This window comes from Ammospiza nelsoni, chromosome 2 (assembly GCF_027579445.1).
Source record: "Ammospiza nelsoni isolate bAmmNel1 chromosome 2, bAmmNel1.pri, whole genome shotgun sequence".
In the NCBI taxonomy this organism is placed as follows: domain Eukaryota; kingdom Metazoa; phylum Chordata; class Aves; order Passeriformes; family Passerellidae; genus Ammospiza; species Ammospiza nelsoni.
Genome location: NC_080634.1, coordinates 1,340,622 through 1,357,690, shown reverse-complemented (window position 1 = coordinate 1,357,690; position 17,069 = coordinate 1,340,622). Strand labels below are relative to the sequence as shown.

General features: G+C 46.1%; 1 protein-coding gene across 4 annotated transcripts in view; it reads right to left on the bottom strand.

The window, feature by feature from the left end:
• The window catches only part of RAB6A (RAB6A, member RAS oncogene family), a 44,848-nt gene that overhangs the window by 7,456 nt on the left and 20,323 nt on the right, over nt 1-17,069 (bottom strand). For 2 of the 4 annotated variants that reach the window (XM_059492733.1, XM_059492750.1), the window contains exons 2-6: nt 9,390-9,448; nt 6,926-6,979; nt 5,472-5,577; nt 3,429-3,540; nt 2,635-2,728 (exon numbers count right to left, since the gene is read on the bottom strand). In XM_059492733.1, coding sequence (XP_059348716.1) covers nt 2,635-2,728; nt 3,429-3,540; nt 5,472-5,577; nt 6,926-6,979; nt 9,390-9,448 — 425 coding nt within the window. Of the gene's footprint in view, nt 1-2,634; nt 2,729-3,428; nt 3,541-5,300; nt 5,407-5,471; nt 5,578-6,925; nt 6,980-9,389; nt 9,449-17,069 lie in introns of all 4 variants that reach the window. The other 2 variants (XM_059492725.1, XM_059492741.1) reach the window with 1 other exon arrangement.

Here is a 17,069-nt window from a genome sequence, read left to right as displayed (position 1 = left end):
GCGTGGAGCGTGCCAGGTACTGCTGGAGGCGGCAATTCCAGGGCCCTCCCTCCCCTCTCTTTCTACAAGACAGCAAAATGAACCCTGACATATTCTGGGCATGAAATCCAGGGACTAACAATAAGATTCCCTGAACTATGGAGTGCCGAGACAGAGCAGGAATCGCAAAGTCTTTGAAAGCTCAGTCAGGGCTGACAGAATGAATCACAGACTACAGTTCTCTGCATTAAAAGGAGCAACTTATCTACTTCTCTTCCCAGCTTAAGGCTCCCCTGGCAATCACGCTTTGCAGGATCCCAAAGCCAGTCTTTTCCCCTCTGCTGCACTGGTTTAACCCTACAATAACACCACCAATGCTTTTATTCCCTAATACCCACTCATTTTTCCTTCAGCACCCCCTGCCCAAAGGTGAGGAGGAACAGTAAGCGTGAACGACTTTGGGGACTGCAAACAGCTCTGCAGTCACAGGTCCAACAGCAGGCAGCAGTGAGGTGCCATCCTCAGAGCTCTCCCCTTTCCTGACTCAGGGAATGGCAGGAAAAGCCTGGCAGCAGCACCATTCCCTCTGCCTCTGCTGGGAGAAGATGCTGGCACTGGAACAGCTGCTGCTGGAAGTACAGAGCATCTCACCTGCAGGGGTCCAGCACAAAGGCAGGCCCTCTGCATGTGCAGCACAGCTGCAGGGAGCTGCAGGCAGTGCCCTTCCCTCTTATCTCTTCCAGCAGAAAAGCACGAACCAGAAGCTAAAAGCAGCACCAAAGGACAAAAGGCCCCTGGGTTCCCACTGTGGAGTCACAGCCATTCCCTCCCCGAGCAGGACAAGGAATTCAGCTGTTTCTGGATGAAAATGCTGTGCGAAGATGAACTGAGACTGTGATTGTTCTGCAGGATCAGAATATATTGTGGAAAGAAGTTATCAGTTATGGGAAGGTCAAATTTGCATTCAGCTTATTAAGGATTTCACATAGGTTATGGGAAGGGGACCCATTCTGCAGTTGTACTTTCCCATTTCACTGGGAGAGAATTTATTGCTAAGTTCTAAAATAAATTCACACCATTTAGCAGAGAAGCTGCAAGGAAACAGGGAGCTGTCTAAGTGGTGGTATTGAAGGTCTTATCCTTTGATAACTGCTTAAACAACTGCTTATTAAGCTAATAAAAAATGAGTTACAAATACTCTAGAATATAGAGCAGCTTTGAAATCCTTGAGAATCCCAGTCCACACCTGCAACACACGGATCAACACTCATAAGAAAAATCCATTTCTAATTCTTTTTAATATCTACTCATGTGTGTGCACACCATCACATCCCCAGGGTTCCAGCTGGCCCTGAAAGCCACAACTCCCTCACAGGCTCAGCTACAGAACCTGTGGAAATGTGGCAGGGCACAGAAACTCCCTGAAGGAAAGAGGGAGGGTAGAGCTCCATCATCATCATCATCACCATCATCACTCCTCTCAGTGAGGCAACTGCTCTCAGGGCACACCCCCAGGTCTAAGCACTCATTAAGGACTGCAGCACAGGATCCAAACCCTAATTATCTGTTGTGGCAGGATAATTGGGGGACCCTGGAAGCCAACACATCCATGGTGGGTGATGCAGTGAAACAGCTCTGAGTTAACACTGCTATAATTATCCCATTATACAGGGAATCATTTTGCTACTTAGAGGCAAAGTCAAGGGACATTTTAATAACAGACTCTTTAGTCCTGTCTAGAACATGAAGCAGTTTATAATCCTATTTTATCACTCCTGGTACCCTTCTGCACAGAAACCATTTGTGTAACTACATATATAAGATATATGTGGAATGTCACCCATACACACAGAATCCCTGATGGTTTGGGTGGAAAGGGACCTAAAGCTCATCCAGTGCCACCCCTGCCATGGCAGGCACACTTCCCACTGTCCCAGGCGGCTCCAAGCCCTGTCCAGCCTGGCCTTGGGCACTGCCAGGGATCCAGGGGCAGCCACAGCTTGTGTGTGCCAGGGCCTCCCCACCCTCACAGGGAGGAGTTCCTTTCCAATACCAAATCTATTTCAAATTGACAGAGTAGATTTAAACATAAACCCTCGTTTTTCTGCACTCCCATCAGTTCAAAAGACCTTTCACTGCTTTCCCCAATTCAAAAGCAATTCATCATCTTCTGGAAATAAATAGCTTTGGCTGTCCAGAAACATTTGCTGGCACTTGCAGTGCCTTCCAGCAGAGTGGGAACAGCAGTTGCTCTGTCTCCCTGGGCACTGGGAGCATTTTAAGCCATCATGCTCCTCCTTCCCTGGTTTGTTTCATTCACTGAAATACAACACAAACAGTCCTCAGACCTGTGCTTCCCCAGCTTTGTGTCTCACTCTCAGTCCAAACAGCAAATCTGGATTATCAAAAGCCCAGCAAGGTGTGATTCTGTACTCAAAGCTTCTTCCATAACTCCCCTGTTATTTAAAGGGAAGGAAGTCCCAAATCACGTGAAGCAAGGCCAGAGATCCTTCAGAAGCTCAGCCAACAATTGAGCTCTGAGGTGTTGCTTGCTGTGTGTGGACTACAATTCCCACTGCCCCCTGGGCCAAGGCTTCCCAAGATCCAGGGAAGTGCTGCTCCCACAAGGAGGGTGTGTTACCTGCAGCCACTCACCTGTTTTACATTGTATCCTGCTTTTGCACTAGTTTCAATGAACATTACATTCAACTCTTTGGCTTTCCTTTCTCCTTCCTCAATGGACACTTGTCTGGGGAAGAAAACACAGAGTTAGGGGAAAAAAACCTCATAAAACCCAAACCTGGACAAATACCTCAATAATTAAGATTTATTACACTTTAAAAAAACCTTTAAGTGCTTTATCTGAAAGCACCTAAAGGGGTTTTTTTTTGCCTGCATGGAATGTACAGCTGCTGACAGGTATCACCACTTCACTTCCATGGCACACCCAAGCAGAACTCAGCATTCCAGCAGAAAAGCCAAGTGCTCACCCACAAATCCCTGCCCAGGAAGCTCTGCTTTTATGTCTGAACAATTAGCAATCAGAGTCCCAAAATAATCATCAAAACCAAAGTATTTCCACAGAAGTCCAAGTGTAACCACCTCATTTGGGAGGCATTTTGTCCTGTTCTTCCCTGGATATGTGTTCCACCCATTTTTAAGCAGAACATTATTAAGAACAAATATTTGTAACCAGTTTATTCATTCACTGATGTGGGCTCTAGTGAACAATCCCTTCTCCCCTGACATCTGTACAAGCTGGCGATGGTTTTTCAGCCCTGTGATGGAAATTTGGCTTAGTCAAAAGAAAGAGGATTTAAAATTCAGATTTCTCTAGTCACAGCCATCTCAAGAAAAAACTAATATACTACAACATACTCCTTAAAACAGGAGCAAACAGCAGCAGATGAAGAAAAGCAGGATTTGAAAGCTGGGTGATTGGCCCATACCTCTTATCTGCTAGATCTGTTTTGTTCCCCACCAGCATGATGATGACATCGCTGCCCCGTTCCGTTCTGACGTCGTCGATCCACTTTGTGGTTTGCTGGAAGGAGTTTACATCTACCAGAGAACAGTGGAGAGGGTTAGCACTGCAGCTGTCCCTCACAGCTCACCAGGACACACATCTGCACTTGGAAAGAAAAGCTTCAATTTCCGCGCAGTCACGGAGGAGGGTGATGGAGAATCAGCGAGTGGAACCCTGAGTCTCCCCACTAAAGGACACAGAGCTCTGGCATTGGTTTCAGATGGAAAAGTGCCTCTTTACAGGTGGGCTCAAAGCCCCAGAGGGAGCTGAGTCCATCTATAATTTGGTTTTGACAGCACCTAAAATGAAAAGCCTTATCGCTGTGTTTCAGTTCATTTTTACATGAAGTATTTTCTGTTGGGAGCAGGGATTAATTTTTGCACTCTGCTACTCATGGCTTGTGCACCTACAAGTGTTACCACAGTTCTCAGAACTCCTCAATTCCAGCCTTGCATTTTGTACACTTGAATAAATTTTTATTTTCCTTAGGGAATCCCAGGGTTATATAACACAGCAGCAACTCCCATGCACTGAACGCTTGCCTTCAAAACAAAAACTCCTAAATCTTTGCATAAAACCAAAAGCAGAAATTTAACCTCTTCACAGGCACTTCATGTACACCCTTAAAGCTGCAAGGTAAGAATTCCAGACTCTGTGGTGCTTGAATGGTTGCATCCCACAGGGAAAAAGGAGTTGGAGGGAAGCTGCCACAGAGCTCAGCATTTGCCAGTTAGTGACACAAAGAGCATGTGAGCAGCCAAAGTAGTTTCAGTACTTAGGAAAGGGGGGGGCTCTGCAGCAGTTCTTGAAAAGTATTGATTTTTTTTTAATGGTTTCTACTGCAAAGTAATATATTGCATGCTAGACAGCCAAGACTTGATCACTTGCCAGTGTCTTAATTCCCTTTACTGCTTGGCAATATTGAATTTGCTGGGTCAGGAAAAAACTCAGAGTTGACAGCTAACCTGTAATTTTAGCTCAAAGGAAAGTGCCATTTTTAACAATTAGACCTTTTCTAGGTAAAGCCCCTATTCCTGGCTGTAATCTTCTAGTATTTATAAATCAAAGGACAAGAACTTATGCATTTGTGCAGAATTAGGCCATTGTTGTCAGTCAAATCTGGTTTAAAACTGATACTGTCTGAAGGTTTAGCTCCCCTACAACAGAATTTCTGCTCTTTGTCAGTGAGGAACTGGTAAGTTAAGGGGTGTCTGGACTGAGGGGAGGGACAGAAGGAGCAGGGCTGAAGAAGCACTATTATTTTAGTTGACAAAAATGTACATACCTTAGTAAGGAATGAAAGAGCAATTGTTAAAGGGTAAGAGCTTAGTAGTAAGTTTTGCATCTTGCAGCACGTGAGAGTGGCCGATTCCAAGGAAAATGTGATGTTAATGCCTTCTCCCCACCAGCCCGTGCCCAGAGTTCATTTGAGGGGGAGGGTGAATGAGGTGGAGCAAGCTACAGAAGTCTCCAGTTTGAGAATTCAGATACCCATGGACACAAAGACCAAAAGGCACCGGTGATGTTATGACCAAAGGCAGATGGAGGAGTGCAATGAGAGCAGGCAGGACTGGAAGACTGAAGAAAATGGGGTGGGGAAGGGTTAAAATGGCCTCTGTGAGACACTTTATACATTGCAACAGCAGCAACCACGGGGCTTGTGTGAAACAAGCAGAGAAACCACGGTTTGTCATGCCAGCACCAAGCCCAAGCAGATGACGTGAGAGGACATGCAAAGCTAAGCTAGAGGATGAAAAGGGCAGAGTATTAGAAATGCAGAATTCCCCCCACTCACTTGTGATATCATAAACAACAACTGCAACAGTGGAGTCACGAATGTAGCTAGGAATCAAGCTCCTGAACCGCTCTTGACCTGCTGTGTCCCATAATTGCAACCGTACCTAACAAAATCAGTCAAACAAGCAAGAGAAATGAGACAAAGGTCAAAGGCAGTGCAAATACCTACTTGTGATATCGTACACTACTACAGCAGCAGCAGAGTCACGGATGTAACTGGGAATGAGGCTACGGAAACGTTCCTGACCCGCAGTATCCCACAGCTGCAACCTGATCTGTGGGCGGGAGAAAATTAAAAAAGCCAAACTGCCACTAAAAGTAAAAGAGTCAAGAAATGTTTCACTTATTTTTTTTCTTCCAAAAAATATCTAAATAACAAGGAGAAACTCATGCAGGAGCTGCCTGGGGACTGGGAGCAGCAGGACACTGTCTCCCTACAGCAATCTCTCCCAAGGGGTAAGAGCAGCCAAACTGGGGGGTGCAGCTTCCCAAAAAATGCTTCCCTTCCAAAACGGGGGAGCGCAATGGCTCAGCTTCCAAACTGAGAGCGCCAACAAGAAAGCTACAGCTGAAGTGGTGGAATCACCACCCCTAGAAGTGCTCAGAAGGGTGTGGATGTGGCACTTGGGGATGTGGGTTAGTGGTGGCCTTGGCAGTGCTGGGGATGCCGGGACTTGGTCTTGGAGGACTTTTCCAGCCTCAGTGGTTCTGTGAAAAGTTCACCTGCCCTTCTCCCTACAGGAGAAATTCATGCTCTGCTCTCCTCGCTCAGGACTCACACAGGCAACCTCCAGCAGCATGAAGGACGGTTGCTGGTGGAAAAGCTCCTCATGTCTGGTTTTTGGGGATAAAATGCTTGTTGTAACTCTAAACTAAAAAATAACACTCACAGACAGGCTCAATGGCTCTTACCAGCACGGCTCTGGAAGAAAAGGCAAGGCACACTACAAGCAAGGTGTATGGCAAGGCGTGCAAGAGCCAGTTGGGCCAAGGAAAGCACATCTCATCCCTCAAGCCCTCTCCATGCAATCCCATTTACTGGGGGTTTATCCAATCCCATTTATTGGGTGTTCATCACAAGCTTCTGCAGCACTGCAGTTTTGTTTCTGCAAATAGCTCAACTGAGGCTGAATTTCTTAATTAAGAATCTGAGCTCATTTTAAACCACAGCTTTGCTTGCACAGAGGAGTGATTTCACTTGATGAGCTAAAACTGCACCAAGCAAGGAAACAAGTCTCATTTGTGCACTCATCAGAAGCCACCTTCTTTTTAAACAAGGAGTATTAAGAATGTGGAACCAGCTATTAACTGGCCACATTTGACAATCTGCATTTTACCTTTCTGTCTTGTGGCAGCAAAAGCTGAAGGGGTTAAGCATGGTTCCCCTTTCTCCAGACTCCCACCATCATTCACCCCTCAAATTATCTCTTTCTTCACAGAGGATGACACCACTTTTCCCATCCCCACTGCTGTGTCTCCACAGCACTTGTCAGCCTGGAAGCAGCTGGGAGATGAAGGCTCAGCCTGTGCTTCCCAGTGATCTCACAAGTGTGGGCTGCACAAAACCAGATGCTGGTCCTCGTTTCTAGTGTTCATAGAGAAAAGCAACAAAATCTTACTCACTGTTCGATCCTCCAAGTACATGGTTTTTGATAAGAAGTCAATGCCAATTGTTGCCTGGAAAGAGATGACAAAACCAAGAGCTTGTAAAAAAAATGTCAGAACACCTGCAGTGATTTTCAGGAGAGCAGCAGAAGCCGCAAGAAAACAGGTTTGGTTTCTTGTTTTTAAGATATAGCTTAATTCAATAATCAATTTGTTTAATATATTCACCACCAGAACAATTCCTTAAAGCACAAAAGGTTTTAAGCTTGACTTGGGGCATATTGACAGTTTCATCACACATTTATTTGGGTAGCAGCAGGGATTTCAATGCATGTGACAAACTGGTGTCCCCCAGCTAAACCAAGATTGGTGGGCACACTGCCTTCTACCCAAGTGCCACATATTTCCATGGATCTTCACTCTTCCAAGCAGATCAAGGCAGACACCTACATGATCCCTAACTAAAGCTTGGTTCATCGTAAAGCAGCAAAGCTGCACCCAAACTTCCCAACACCAGTGGAGAACATTTTAATGGCAGTGGGAGCCATTCCCAGTGTCCTGTCCCTCCACGCCTTGTCCCCAGTCCCTCTCCAGCTCTCCTCAAGCCACTTCAGGCCCTGAGCTCTCCCTGGAGCCTTCTCCTCCCCCAGCCTGTCCTACCACAACAGGGAAGCTGCATTATCAAGGAGTTGATCCCAGCATGCCCAATACACCAGACTTTTACTAAAACAGATGTGGGGCCACAGCACAAAGGAAACCATTCCCAGCACGTCCACGGAGGAGGGGAATGACTCCTGGTAAAAGAAACCCCTCCAATCACATGGTTTTATTCCAGGTGTCTGGGTTTCTGGCACAGCACAGCAAGTTCTTACTGACAAGACAGAGGGACACAGCTGAATTGCTCTCATCCAGCAGCGAGCAGAAGGAATCCAATGCACAGCACGGATTTTTCTAAATGGCAGCTTTCTATTTTTAACAGCTGAACATAAAGAGCCCATGTTCAAATGATAGGTTTCAGAAAAACAGGCATTCAAAATGTGCCAGAAACGTCCAGAACAAGCAGATCATCCCTGAACTCACCTCCTGCTCCAGCTACCCATGATCAGATGCATTAATACTGAGGTCTCAGGGTCTCTAGCCAATCCTGGGCATCCAAAAATGTCTGGTTTGGGTTGACACCAACAGGCAGTGTGATTTTGGCCAAATTCCTGGAGCTTTTGTGACTGGTTCCTTCTTCCAGCCACAGCACCCACTAGGAGGTATGGCCCCACCTCAGGCACAACTCCAGGAAAACCAAGAGGTTTGGATGAATGGCTCTGACCCAAGTCCCTAACACCCAAACTGGGCAGGCAGCACTGATGCCTAAATCCAAGTTGTCTTGGAAGCCCTTAGGATTTCTCACTGTTGTAAATGCCACTCACTGGTTTTACAATCATTTCATGTATTACATCAGACCACCTTTCCATGGTGATGCCCTAAAGCACACAGGGTGAAACCTCCTCAAGAAGAACTGGGACACAAACTCAGTAAGGAAAAGGAGCTCTCCTAAAAGAAAAATACTGGGGAAGGGATGAAATCCCAGTTTAAATAAAAGAACTGCCTTCAATGTCCATGTAATTACAGTGGGAGGAACATGGGAGGAAGCAGTGATGTGTGCTCCAGCCCTCCCACACTATGGAAACATGGCTCTTCCCACAGCTCAGGGACAACTCCCCATCCCATTTTTCCTAGCAGCAGCAAGGAGGAATTACTGAAGGAGGCAGCAGGGGAATCTCTCAGTTCAATGAGATCCTTGACTAGACACTGAGGAACAGGAGAATCACGTTTTCCTTTTTTTTTTCCTGTTATCTCCTCCTCCCAACCCCCTAAAAAACCTTCCCAGGCACCAGATTTTTCTCAGTTTCTGTATCCAGAACATCACCAACTGCAACCAAGTCATGAAACGTGTTCTGCTTGGAGGAGACACTTCAGGAAACCGAAACACTCTCATATCTCACCACATTGTCAGCTCATGCTGAATTCTGGGAGTGGGCAACGCTGACTGTTCTCCTGGGCTGCACAGTGCTCATTTGTAAAATTGCTTTCTAAGCATCTTAATTTTTTAAAAAATATAATGTTTTCTAGCTTGTGTCAACTTGTTTAAAAGACCTGGGTACCTGTTATGTTATTCACACACAGGGATTAGATTTGTGATTGTCTGATAGAAAATGGTGGGGAGAAAAAGCAAACCCTGGCAGATTTAACAACTGCTGTTCCCTGGATGTGCCTTGGATATTCCTTTAGAACATTCCACAGCTCATCCTGTAAACTCCTGGAGCAGAATCCAACCCAGAAGTGTCACTCTAGCTGGTGATTAAAATTAAGAATTTACAGTTGGCAATTCCTTGGTCAGTGCCCCAACTTGTCTGGAATGACTTTTCCTGCAATGGAAGACACGGCAACAGAGGAGTCTTACACAAGACAAAAATATGGATTCACTTACCTGGTAGGTGTTGTCAAAGCTGTCATACATGAACCTGGTGATCAAGGAAGTCTTCCCCACTAAAAGAAGAGAAAAAACCACTGATTCAAAGACCAATTTCAGAGCAAGGTTTAAGCAAGTGATTTAAAAATGGTTTACTGTGTCCAACAGATCCATTGTGTGCACTTAAACTTCCTGCAAGGACAAGAGCAGTTATTGACTTTACAACTGTAAAGTCACTTTTCTTTCCCCCTGTATCATTCCCAACCATCAGATTTGCTCTTAAATATTTGTGATTTGAGATGAAAATTAGTTTCAGTGTTCTGTGTAATTTTGGTTCCACTGAATGACCTTAACAGCCCCTGTAACAAATTATGAGCAACAAAAAGCTCTTCTCACTCATAAAACATGGGATTTACTCACTTTCAGACCCCATCATCCTCACAACACTTATTTTCTACTCCTCTAAGACAAACACCACAGCCTAACTCATACTTTAAAGGCTTTTTCCTCCTCCTGCATCTTCACCTGGAGGGATCAGCAAGATCCCCAGGAACTGGAACATCCCCAGCTGCCTCATTATAATGTGCAGAAATGCTCTTAATTGTAGGCCAGTTATTCAGGAAGCAACTCAGGGGTGCATCCCAGAGTTTTTCCCACCCTCCTTGCAGCTGGAATTTGCCACCTCCCATAGGCAGAGGAGAGGAGCTGTGCGACTTGACTTGGACACAAACACTGCATGTGCAAATAAAAGATGAAAAGGAGCGCTCAAGGCAGAGCTTGTCTTCTCCAAACAATATCCCAAGGATTTCAGTTCTCTGCCAGGGTGGCCATCCAGTGAACACAGGGATTTAAGGCAAGATTAAGGTCCCTTCCAACCCAAACCATTCTGTGATTTCTGGGTGAGTTTTGGAGGGTTTTGTTTGTTTGTTTTAGATATTACCATAAGTATGTCACCAAAATCTCCAGCGCCCAAATTAAGCAGCATTTTCATTTTCAGTTAACTCTGAAAAAGGGCTAAACAAACAGGAACCCAGCAGACAGCCTCAGAGAGATGAGATTCTCCCAAGCCAAAATCTGAATTCCCACATGAATTTCTAACATATTCTGCTCTGGAGGCAGAATCCTGTTTCCCAGCAAGTTAAAAAGCTCCTTCACAACGGCAGAGCAAATACTCCCTGCACTGAGTAGGTTTTCAGAAGCAGCACATCCCAGATGGGAATGATTCCTGAATCCCTCACTCAGATTTGTCCCATGGATGTGCTGTGAGGGAGGAGGGATTCATTCCAGGCCCTCAGGAGACACAGGCAAGCAAAGCCAATCCCCTCCTGAACCCCAGGAATTGATCTGCAGCATCACAAACAAGCTGCTGGTTTTCCTCACGTGGCCACTGATGCAAAGAGCCACATTTAACCCCTCACAGGCCCAGTCTCACCCAGGAAATTAGCTCTGGTAACTCACAGCCCCTGAAGGACAATGAAGTGTTCCAGAAAATTCTTCCCTTCTGAGTGACATGTCTTGGAGGGGATCTGTCCACAAATCATGAAATATAAAAATATTCTGTTTATTCCTGGAGCCTCCCTACACTATCTTCACTCATTTCACAAAAAGAGGGGAGAAATAACGTACTGCTTGGCTTGTTTATATTTCAGTATCTGCTTCAACCAACATTTGGAGAGAGCATCCTAATGGACTGAGTTCCAAGGCATCTCTTCTCTGAACAGACCCAGGTTTATGTTGACAGGCAGCAGATCAAGATGGCATTAACACCAACTGCTCACCGCTTTAATTCCATGAACACTGAGGCATTGCCATTCCTCCTTTTAAAAAACCCAAAGAGACTCCTTTTAGAAATGCTGGCAGGAATGAAAGCCCACAGTTCCCACTGTACCCCTAATTTCTGCTCTGCCTTGCTGGCTGTATGTTCCTCAAATTCCCAGAAGGCAATAATTTGGGAGTGACTGCAAGCAAAGGAGGGCACAGATTCAGAATTCAAATTCATCTTGGAAAACGCCAAAACAACCTCAGGAGGCAATGAAGCCCAGCAGGGAGAAGCAGAACAAGGTAATACCCAGAGACAAGAACAAGCAGCTGCTTAAAATCCAGATGGGAAACAACTGGATAAGTAATCCAGGGGTCACAGCCCAAGGAACAGATAAGACACTCAAGACTTCAGCTTTGTTTCATTAAGATGTTGGTTTGGGGTTGTTTTTAACCTAGTGAGTTAATTTAATCTCTTGGAAAAATTTCCACACACAAGCACGTCCAGGGCAGCATTAGTCAGCAACGCAATAAATATCCTGTAGGGCAAAATATTCCTGGTATGCTGCTGGAACAAACCCAAGGAAAAGGTCAATATCACATCCTTGAGGGACAGAGGTGGGGAGGAAATGCTGGGAACGGGAATTGCTTTGACTGGACACACTGACAGCTACAGGAAGCAAAGGGAAATCTCAAACAATTCAGGAGCTGAGAAGGAACTTTGTGGCCAAAATCCAGGCAGCCTGCAGAGCTCACAGCAAGCAGCTGAGAGGGGAGGGGCAGGAGTGACCTGCTGCTCAGGGAAAGCTGTCTGCAGCCACTTTTCCCTCTGTAGATTAAGCTCTAACAGCCAAAAGCTGAGCCCAGCCACAACCCAAGCAGGAAGGGCACAGAACTGGGAAATTGAGGCAACTGAACTTCAACATCACTTATTCAGCTGGGCAGTGGATTCTCCTCCCTCCCCTGGCATGCAGAGTTGTCAATGCCATTCCACTCTAGGAATTTACATCCATAAGTAATTAACCAAAGAAACCATTTGGTTCAACACCAAGCCTGACATTCTGGACATTTTTCTGTCATTAAGAGGCTGAAAAATGGTTTCACCAAATGAGTTCTTGACTCCTTCCAGCTGTCCATCCAACAAAATCCACATCAAACAGCTCCTGATCACACCGTTGTGCCTCACACACCATTGCTTGAGTGATTGCTGTGATTATAAATTCTTTGAATGTTTTGGGTTGGAAGGGACCTTGAACACCAGCTCATCCCAACTCCTTGTCCCCAACAGGGACACCTTCCTCTGTCCCAGGTGGCTCCAAGCTCCATCCATGCCGGCCTTGGACATTGCCAGGGATCCAGGGGCAGCCACAGCTTCTCTGGGCAGTGCCAGGGCCTCAGCATCCTCCCAGAAAACAATTCCCAATATCCCATCCAGCCCTGCCCTCTGGTAGTGGAAAGCCATTCCCTGCGTCCTGTCCCTCCATCCCTTGTCCCAAGAGCGTCTCCAACTCTTCTGGAGCCCCTTTAGGGAGCTTTCAGCTCTCCCTGGAGACTTCTCCAAGTGAACAACCAGGTCTCCCATCCTGGCTCCAGCCCCCAGAGCACCTGCTATCACCTATCAATGTTCACTTCTGAAGGGATCCAGCTCCCACAGGAAGTTTTAAGCTCAGATCTGACTTGCTGAGATGGTTTTCTTCAGCTGGATCAGCTCTGGAACAATCTGGACCTGGTGGCTCCCATCATGAACTGGCTGCTCACCCCATGGCCATGAATTCTGCAAGGCTGTAGTGTTCCCCTATGTTCTGGGACAAGAAGCTGGCTGTTCTGATATATAAAATTAGGAGACTGCTAAAAGGAAAGGTTTGATCATTGGTTCAGCACAGAAACCGGTAGATGCCCAAACACCAACACCCTCCTGAATCAGCACCTGAACCGTGGCAGCAAAGAGCCAAGTGCCCAAAGATGACTGAGGGGAAGTGGTGAAGATGCCATCAGAGGCATTGCCATGAAGCAGGAGGGGCTGAATTCCAAGGCTCCAGCTCCTGGAGGGCCCCTGATCGATGCCCTCTGCCTGGGAGCCTGCAGCCACTGCCTGGCAGGGATTTCACAGAGAACTCAGCTGCAGGAGGGAATCAATACGCTGATCTCGTGCTTCCAGCCCCTCTGATCCCACAGCAGCCCTGGAGACACTCCAAGGTCACTCCATCTGATTCCTGCAGGCTGCCTCTGTCCTGCTCCTGGGGACATCTGTGTGCCCAGCAGCAGCCCCAGAGTGCCACAGATCCACGGTGGCTCTGGGGAGGAGGGCCCAGAGCCCTGAGGTAACACAAACCCCTCCCTGCCAGCACCAGCACGGGATTACAAAGTCCTTTGTTGCCAGAATCTGCAAAGGGCTCAGGCACCAGCCAGGAGTGACCTGCAAGGAAAAGTAATTGGGACTGTGCCACCTGGACTGGGTGATGCACAAGGAGGAGACTGACATCCCCCCCTCATTTTAGGCACATCACACTCACAACCTCGCCAAGGATTCTTCTGGAGAAGCCACACTTAAGTCACTGACTTCATCCTAGTGGTTGTTTACAACTTTCAAAGCATCAGCAATCAGGAAAAAACCCCAAGAATTATCTTGAAAGCAAAATAACCTTAAAGGTGATCAGCACATCCAGCCTGTTCAAGTGGAAAGCTGTCCCTGGCCTCTCCCAGCTCTCAGGAGCAGCCTTGGCCAAGAGATCAAACCTGCTGAAAGCCAGAGCTAAAGGGAGGAAGAAGAGCAAAGCCTTCTCCTCACTGTGTAATCCCCAAATTTCACTCGCCCTTTGCAGGACTCCTTTCAGATCTAATTGAAGGATAAACCCCAGTGACACTACAACTTTCATACCTAAGCTCACCTCAAAATCTTCACTGGAATTATTTTGCTGTGGGAAAAAAAAAAAAAACCACCCAAGGCACGAAAAGGAAAAGCATTGCTAAAAACAATATACTGAATTATGAATGCCTCAAAACCATTTTTAGATTTGTGTTTAAAAAGCAGCCCCAAAAGGAAGATGCACACAGTTGACTTTTACTGATCTGTGTGAGCCAGTAAAAATATTTTTAGGTACGTCACTCCCAGCACTGCAAACAGAAATGCTGTATTAAAGGGATTAAAGCAGCTTCTTTAAAAAAATTTAAAAACACCCCCCATCCTCCCCTGCTGTTTGCTGTCAAGCCATGGAAATTTCACCTGGTTCCCTGAAAGCAAGACACCAAACTCATTCATGACCCAAGGCGCTGGCAGAGCCAGCAGACTGCATCCACCCAAGGGATTCCAGGCAGGTGAAATGTGTCTCAGTCCCATGAGGAACCTGGAGGATGGCACCCAGCCTGGCCCCAGGGAGCAGAGGCAACAGCCACAGGTGAGGAGGTCTCATCTCCTCGCTCTAATTAAAGGTTTTTTTACCCTGATTTTTTTCCCTATTGATTCCACTCCTGCTCTATTGTCAAACCTATTTTATTCTGCCATTTCTTTCCTGATGGGACATGAGATCAGACCAAAGGACCACCTGAGCCAATTCCTTACAGATTTAAGCCCTCATTTTTTTGAAAGATCAAGAAAAACTAAAATTAGCAGAAAGCCTGCAAAATACAAACCTTCTTTAAATCCATGCATGGACCCCTCTAAGTAGTATAAAGAAAATGGTTCAAACAGCTCCTTTTAAGATAATTTATTCCCAGCCTAGTAAAGATCTAGGTTATAAATTATACTGTAGAGATGTGCTTCATTATTTAAAATTCTGTTTAGGAAATTAATGTAGAATATCCAGAGAGTTACAGGGAAACAAGACCCAGAAAAACAGGGACAATTTAGGTTTGCTGTATATTGCTTTTTGAATTCGAGAGGTGCTCCATCACTTTCTACCTTAAATATATTTCATTTCATTCCTCCCAGAGAACAACTCACCTTGACTCTGGCTGATTCTGGGTTTGATACTCACTGCAAGAGGAACAAACAATGGCCTGGAGCTGGTGGCAGAGATCAAACAGGGAGATGAGGAAGGGAAATGAAAGCAGGGATGGGGAATGTGCCGGCTCCGAGGGCACAGGGAGCACCCCTGAGCACAAAGCCCCTCAAATCCCAGCAGCTCCAGCCCTTGTCTTTTACCAGCATCAATATTTATTGTCTGCCAAAGGACATCTGCAGCTGCATTGGCTCCCACAGAAGCGGTGAGGAGCCTGCACACAACGTGCTGGTGCCAAATATTGGTATTTAGGTGCTTCTTTGGCAGCTCAGGACACGTTTTGTAGCATCCACAAGGATATTCCTGAAGTGCATGGAAATAAATCACAGAACCATTTTGGTTGGGAAAGCCCTCCAAGACTATGGAGGCCAACCATTCCTCCAGCACTGCCAAGAACATCACTAACCCATGGCCCCAAGTGCTGCATCCCCAGGGCTTTAAATCCCTCCAGCAATGGGGATCCCGCAGCTCTCACAGGGCTACAAACAACACCCACATGGCAAACCTCAGCCCCAAAATAAGTCAAGAACCTACACACAGGCTGCAGAACCTGCTCTGAGCCTCCTGCAATGGCAAACAGCCCCAAGGATGCTGCTGGCAGCAGCTTGTCCATGGCTGCAGGGGAAGGGAGGACAGGCAGCAGCAGAGCAGCCACCTCCAAAGGGGTTTTGGCACTTGATTTCTGGAGGCTTTATGGCATCCTACCTCGGAAAGGAACCCTAGAAAGGCAGACACAATCAATAACAACGTCAAACAACTGCAGCTGGCCTTTCCAGACCAATGAATCCCTGCCAGTCCTTCATCTCTTTTCAGGTCACCACCACAACAAAGCCTTTATTTTGCCTTTTAATTAAAAGCACTATTGAAAACTGTTTGATACAGTCCTGGATCAATTACTTTGGCTTCAGGCATTGCTGGCAGCCTGGAGCTCTCAATTTGAGAATGGCTGGCCTGTACCCACAGAGCAGAGGAGAAAACACACAGAAACACAGGGACTGGCAGTGGAGCACTCCCACACCCAATTCCATTCCCAGGGCAGCCTGCTCAGCCCTGCTGGGCTCCAGGGAAAGGTGCACTTGGCCTTGCCCTGTTTTTCATTTCCATCTCTTAGGCAGCACTTGACAGTGCCATAAGAAGTAACTCCTCTCAGCCATCACCACAGTTATTCAAAGACTATTTGCAGAAGAAACAATCACAATTAAAAGCTCTACAGAAACCAACCAGAGCACAAGGGAGGCTTCTAGAAGCTCCAGGTAATCCTGAAGCATTTGGATGCCCTGGAAGAATCCAAGGCCAGGCTGGACAGGCCTGACATGGCACTGGATCATCTTTAAGGTCTCTATTAACCCAAACCATTCCAGGATTCTGTGATTCATGGGAGAGTGTTGAGCCTCTTAAAATTAAATTGGTTTTTTAAACCTAGATTTTAACCCCTTTCCAGATGATCACTAATAGCCCTGTCCCAGTGTTCCACACAAAATGGGGATGGATTTAACGAGATCCAACATGTGCTCAATGGAATAACACTGGTTATAATAGATAATATTATATAGTATTTCATAAATATAATACAAAATAAAGTGGCCTCTTTCCTCTGCCCTCCGTACATAGCCCTAAGTATTTTAAAGTATTGAGAGATCCTGAACAAAAAGTTGATTATTTGCTCATTGTAAATTCAATTCCCCTGGTCCTTACAAAGATTCTATCTGGACTGGACTTTTCAAAGCAATATGAGACAGCTTTATGACAGCTGAAGGTGGAGAGATGAGTTTTACTCATTTAATGAAATAAAAAAAAAAAAACCACACAGCCAGAATTTTGCTGTTGCTGAGGAAACTTCCATTTTCCTTTCACCCTGTGACAATCAGGTGCCTTGAACTTCAGTCTGCTCTTTGTGATGGGAGAATTTCTGAGCTCAACCTTTTAAAGCCTCAACATCCCA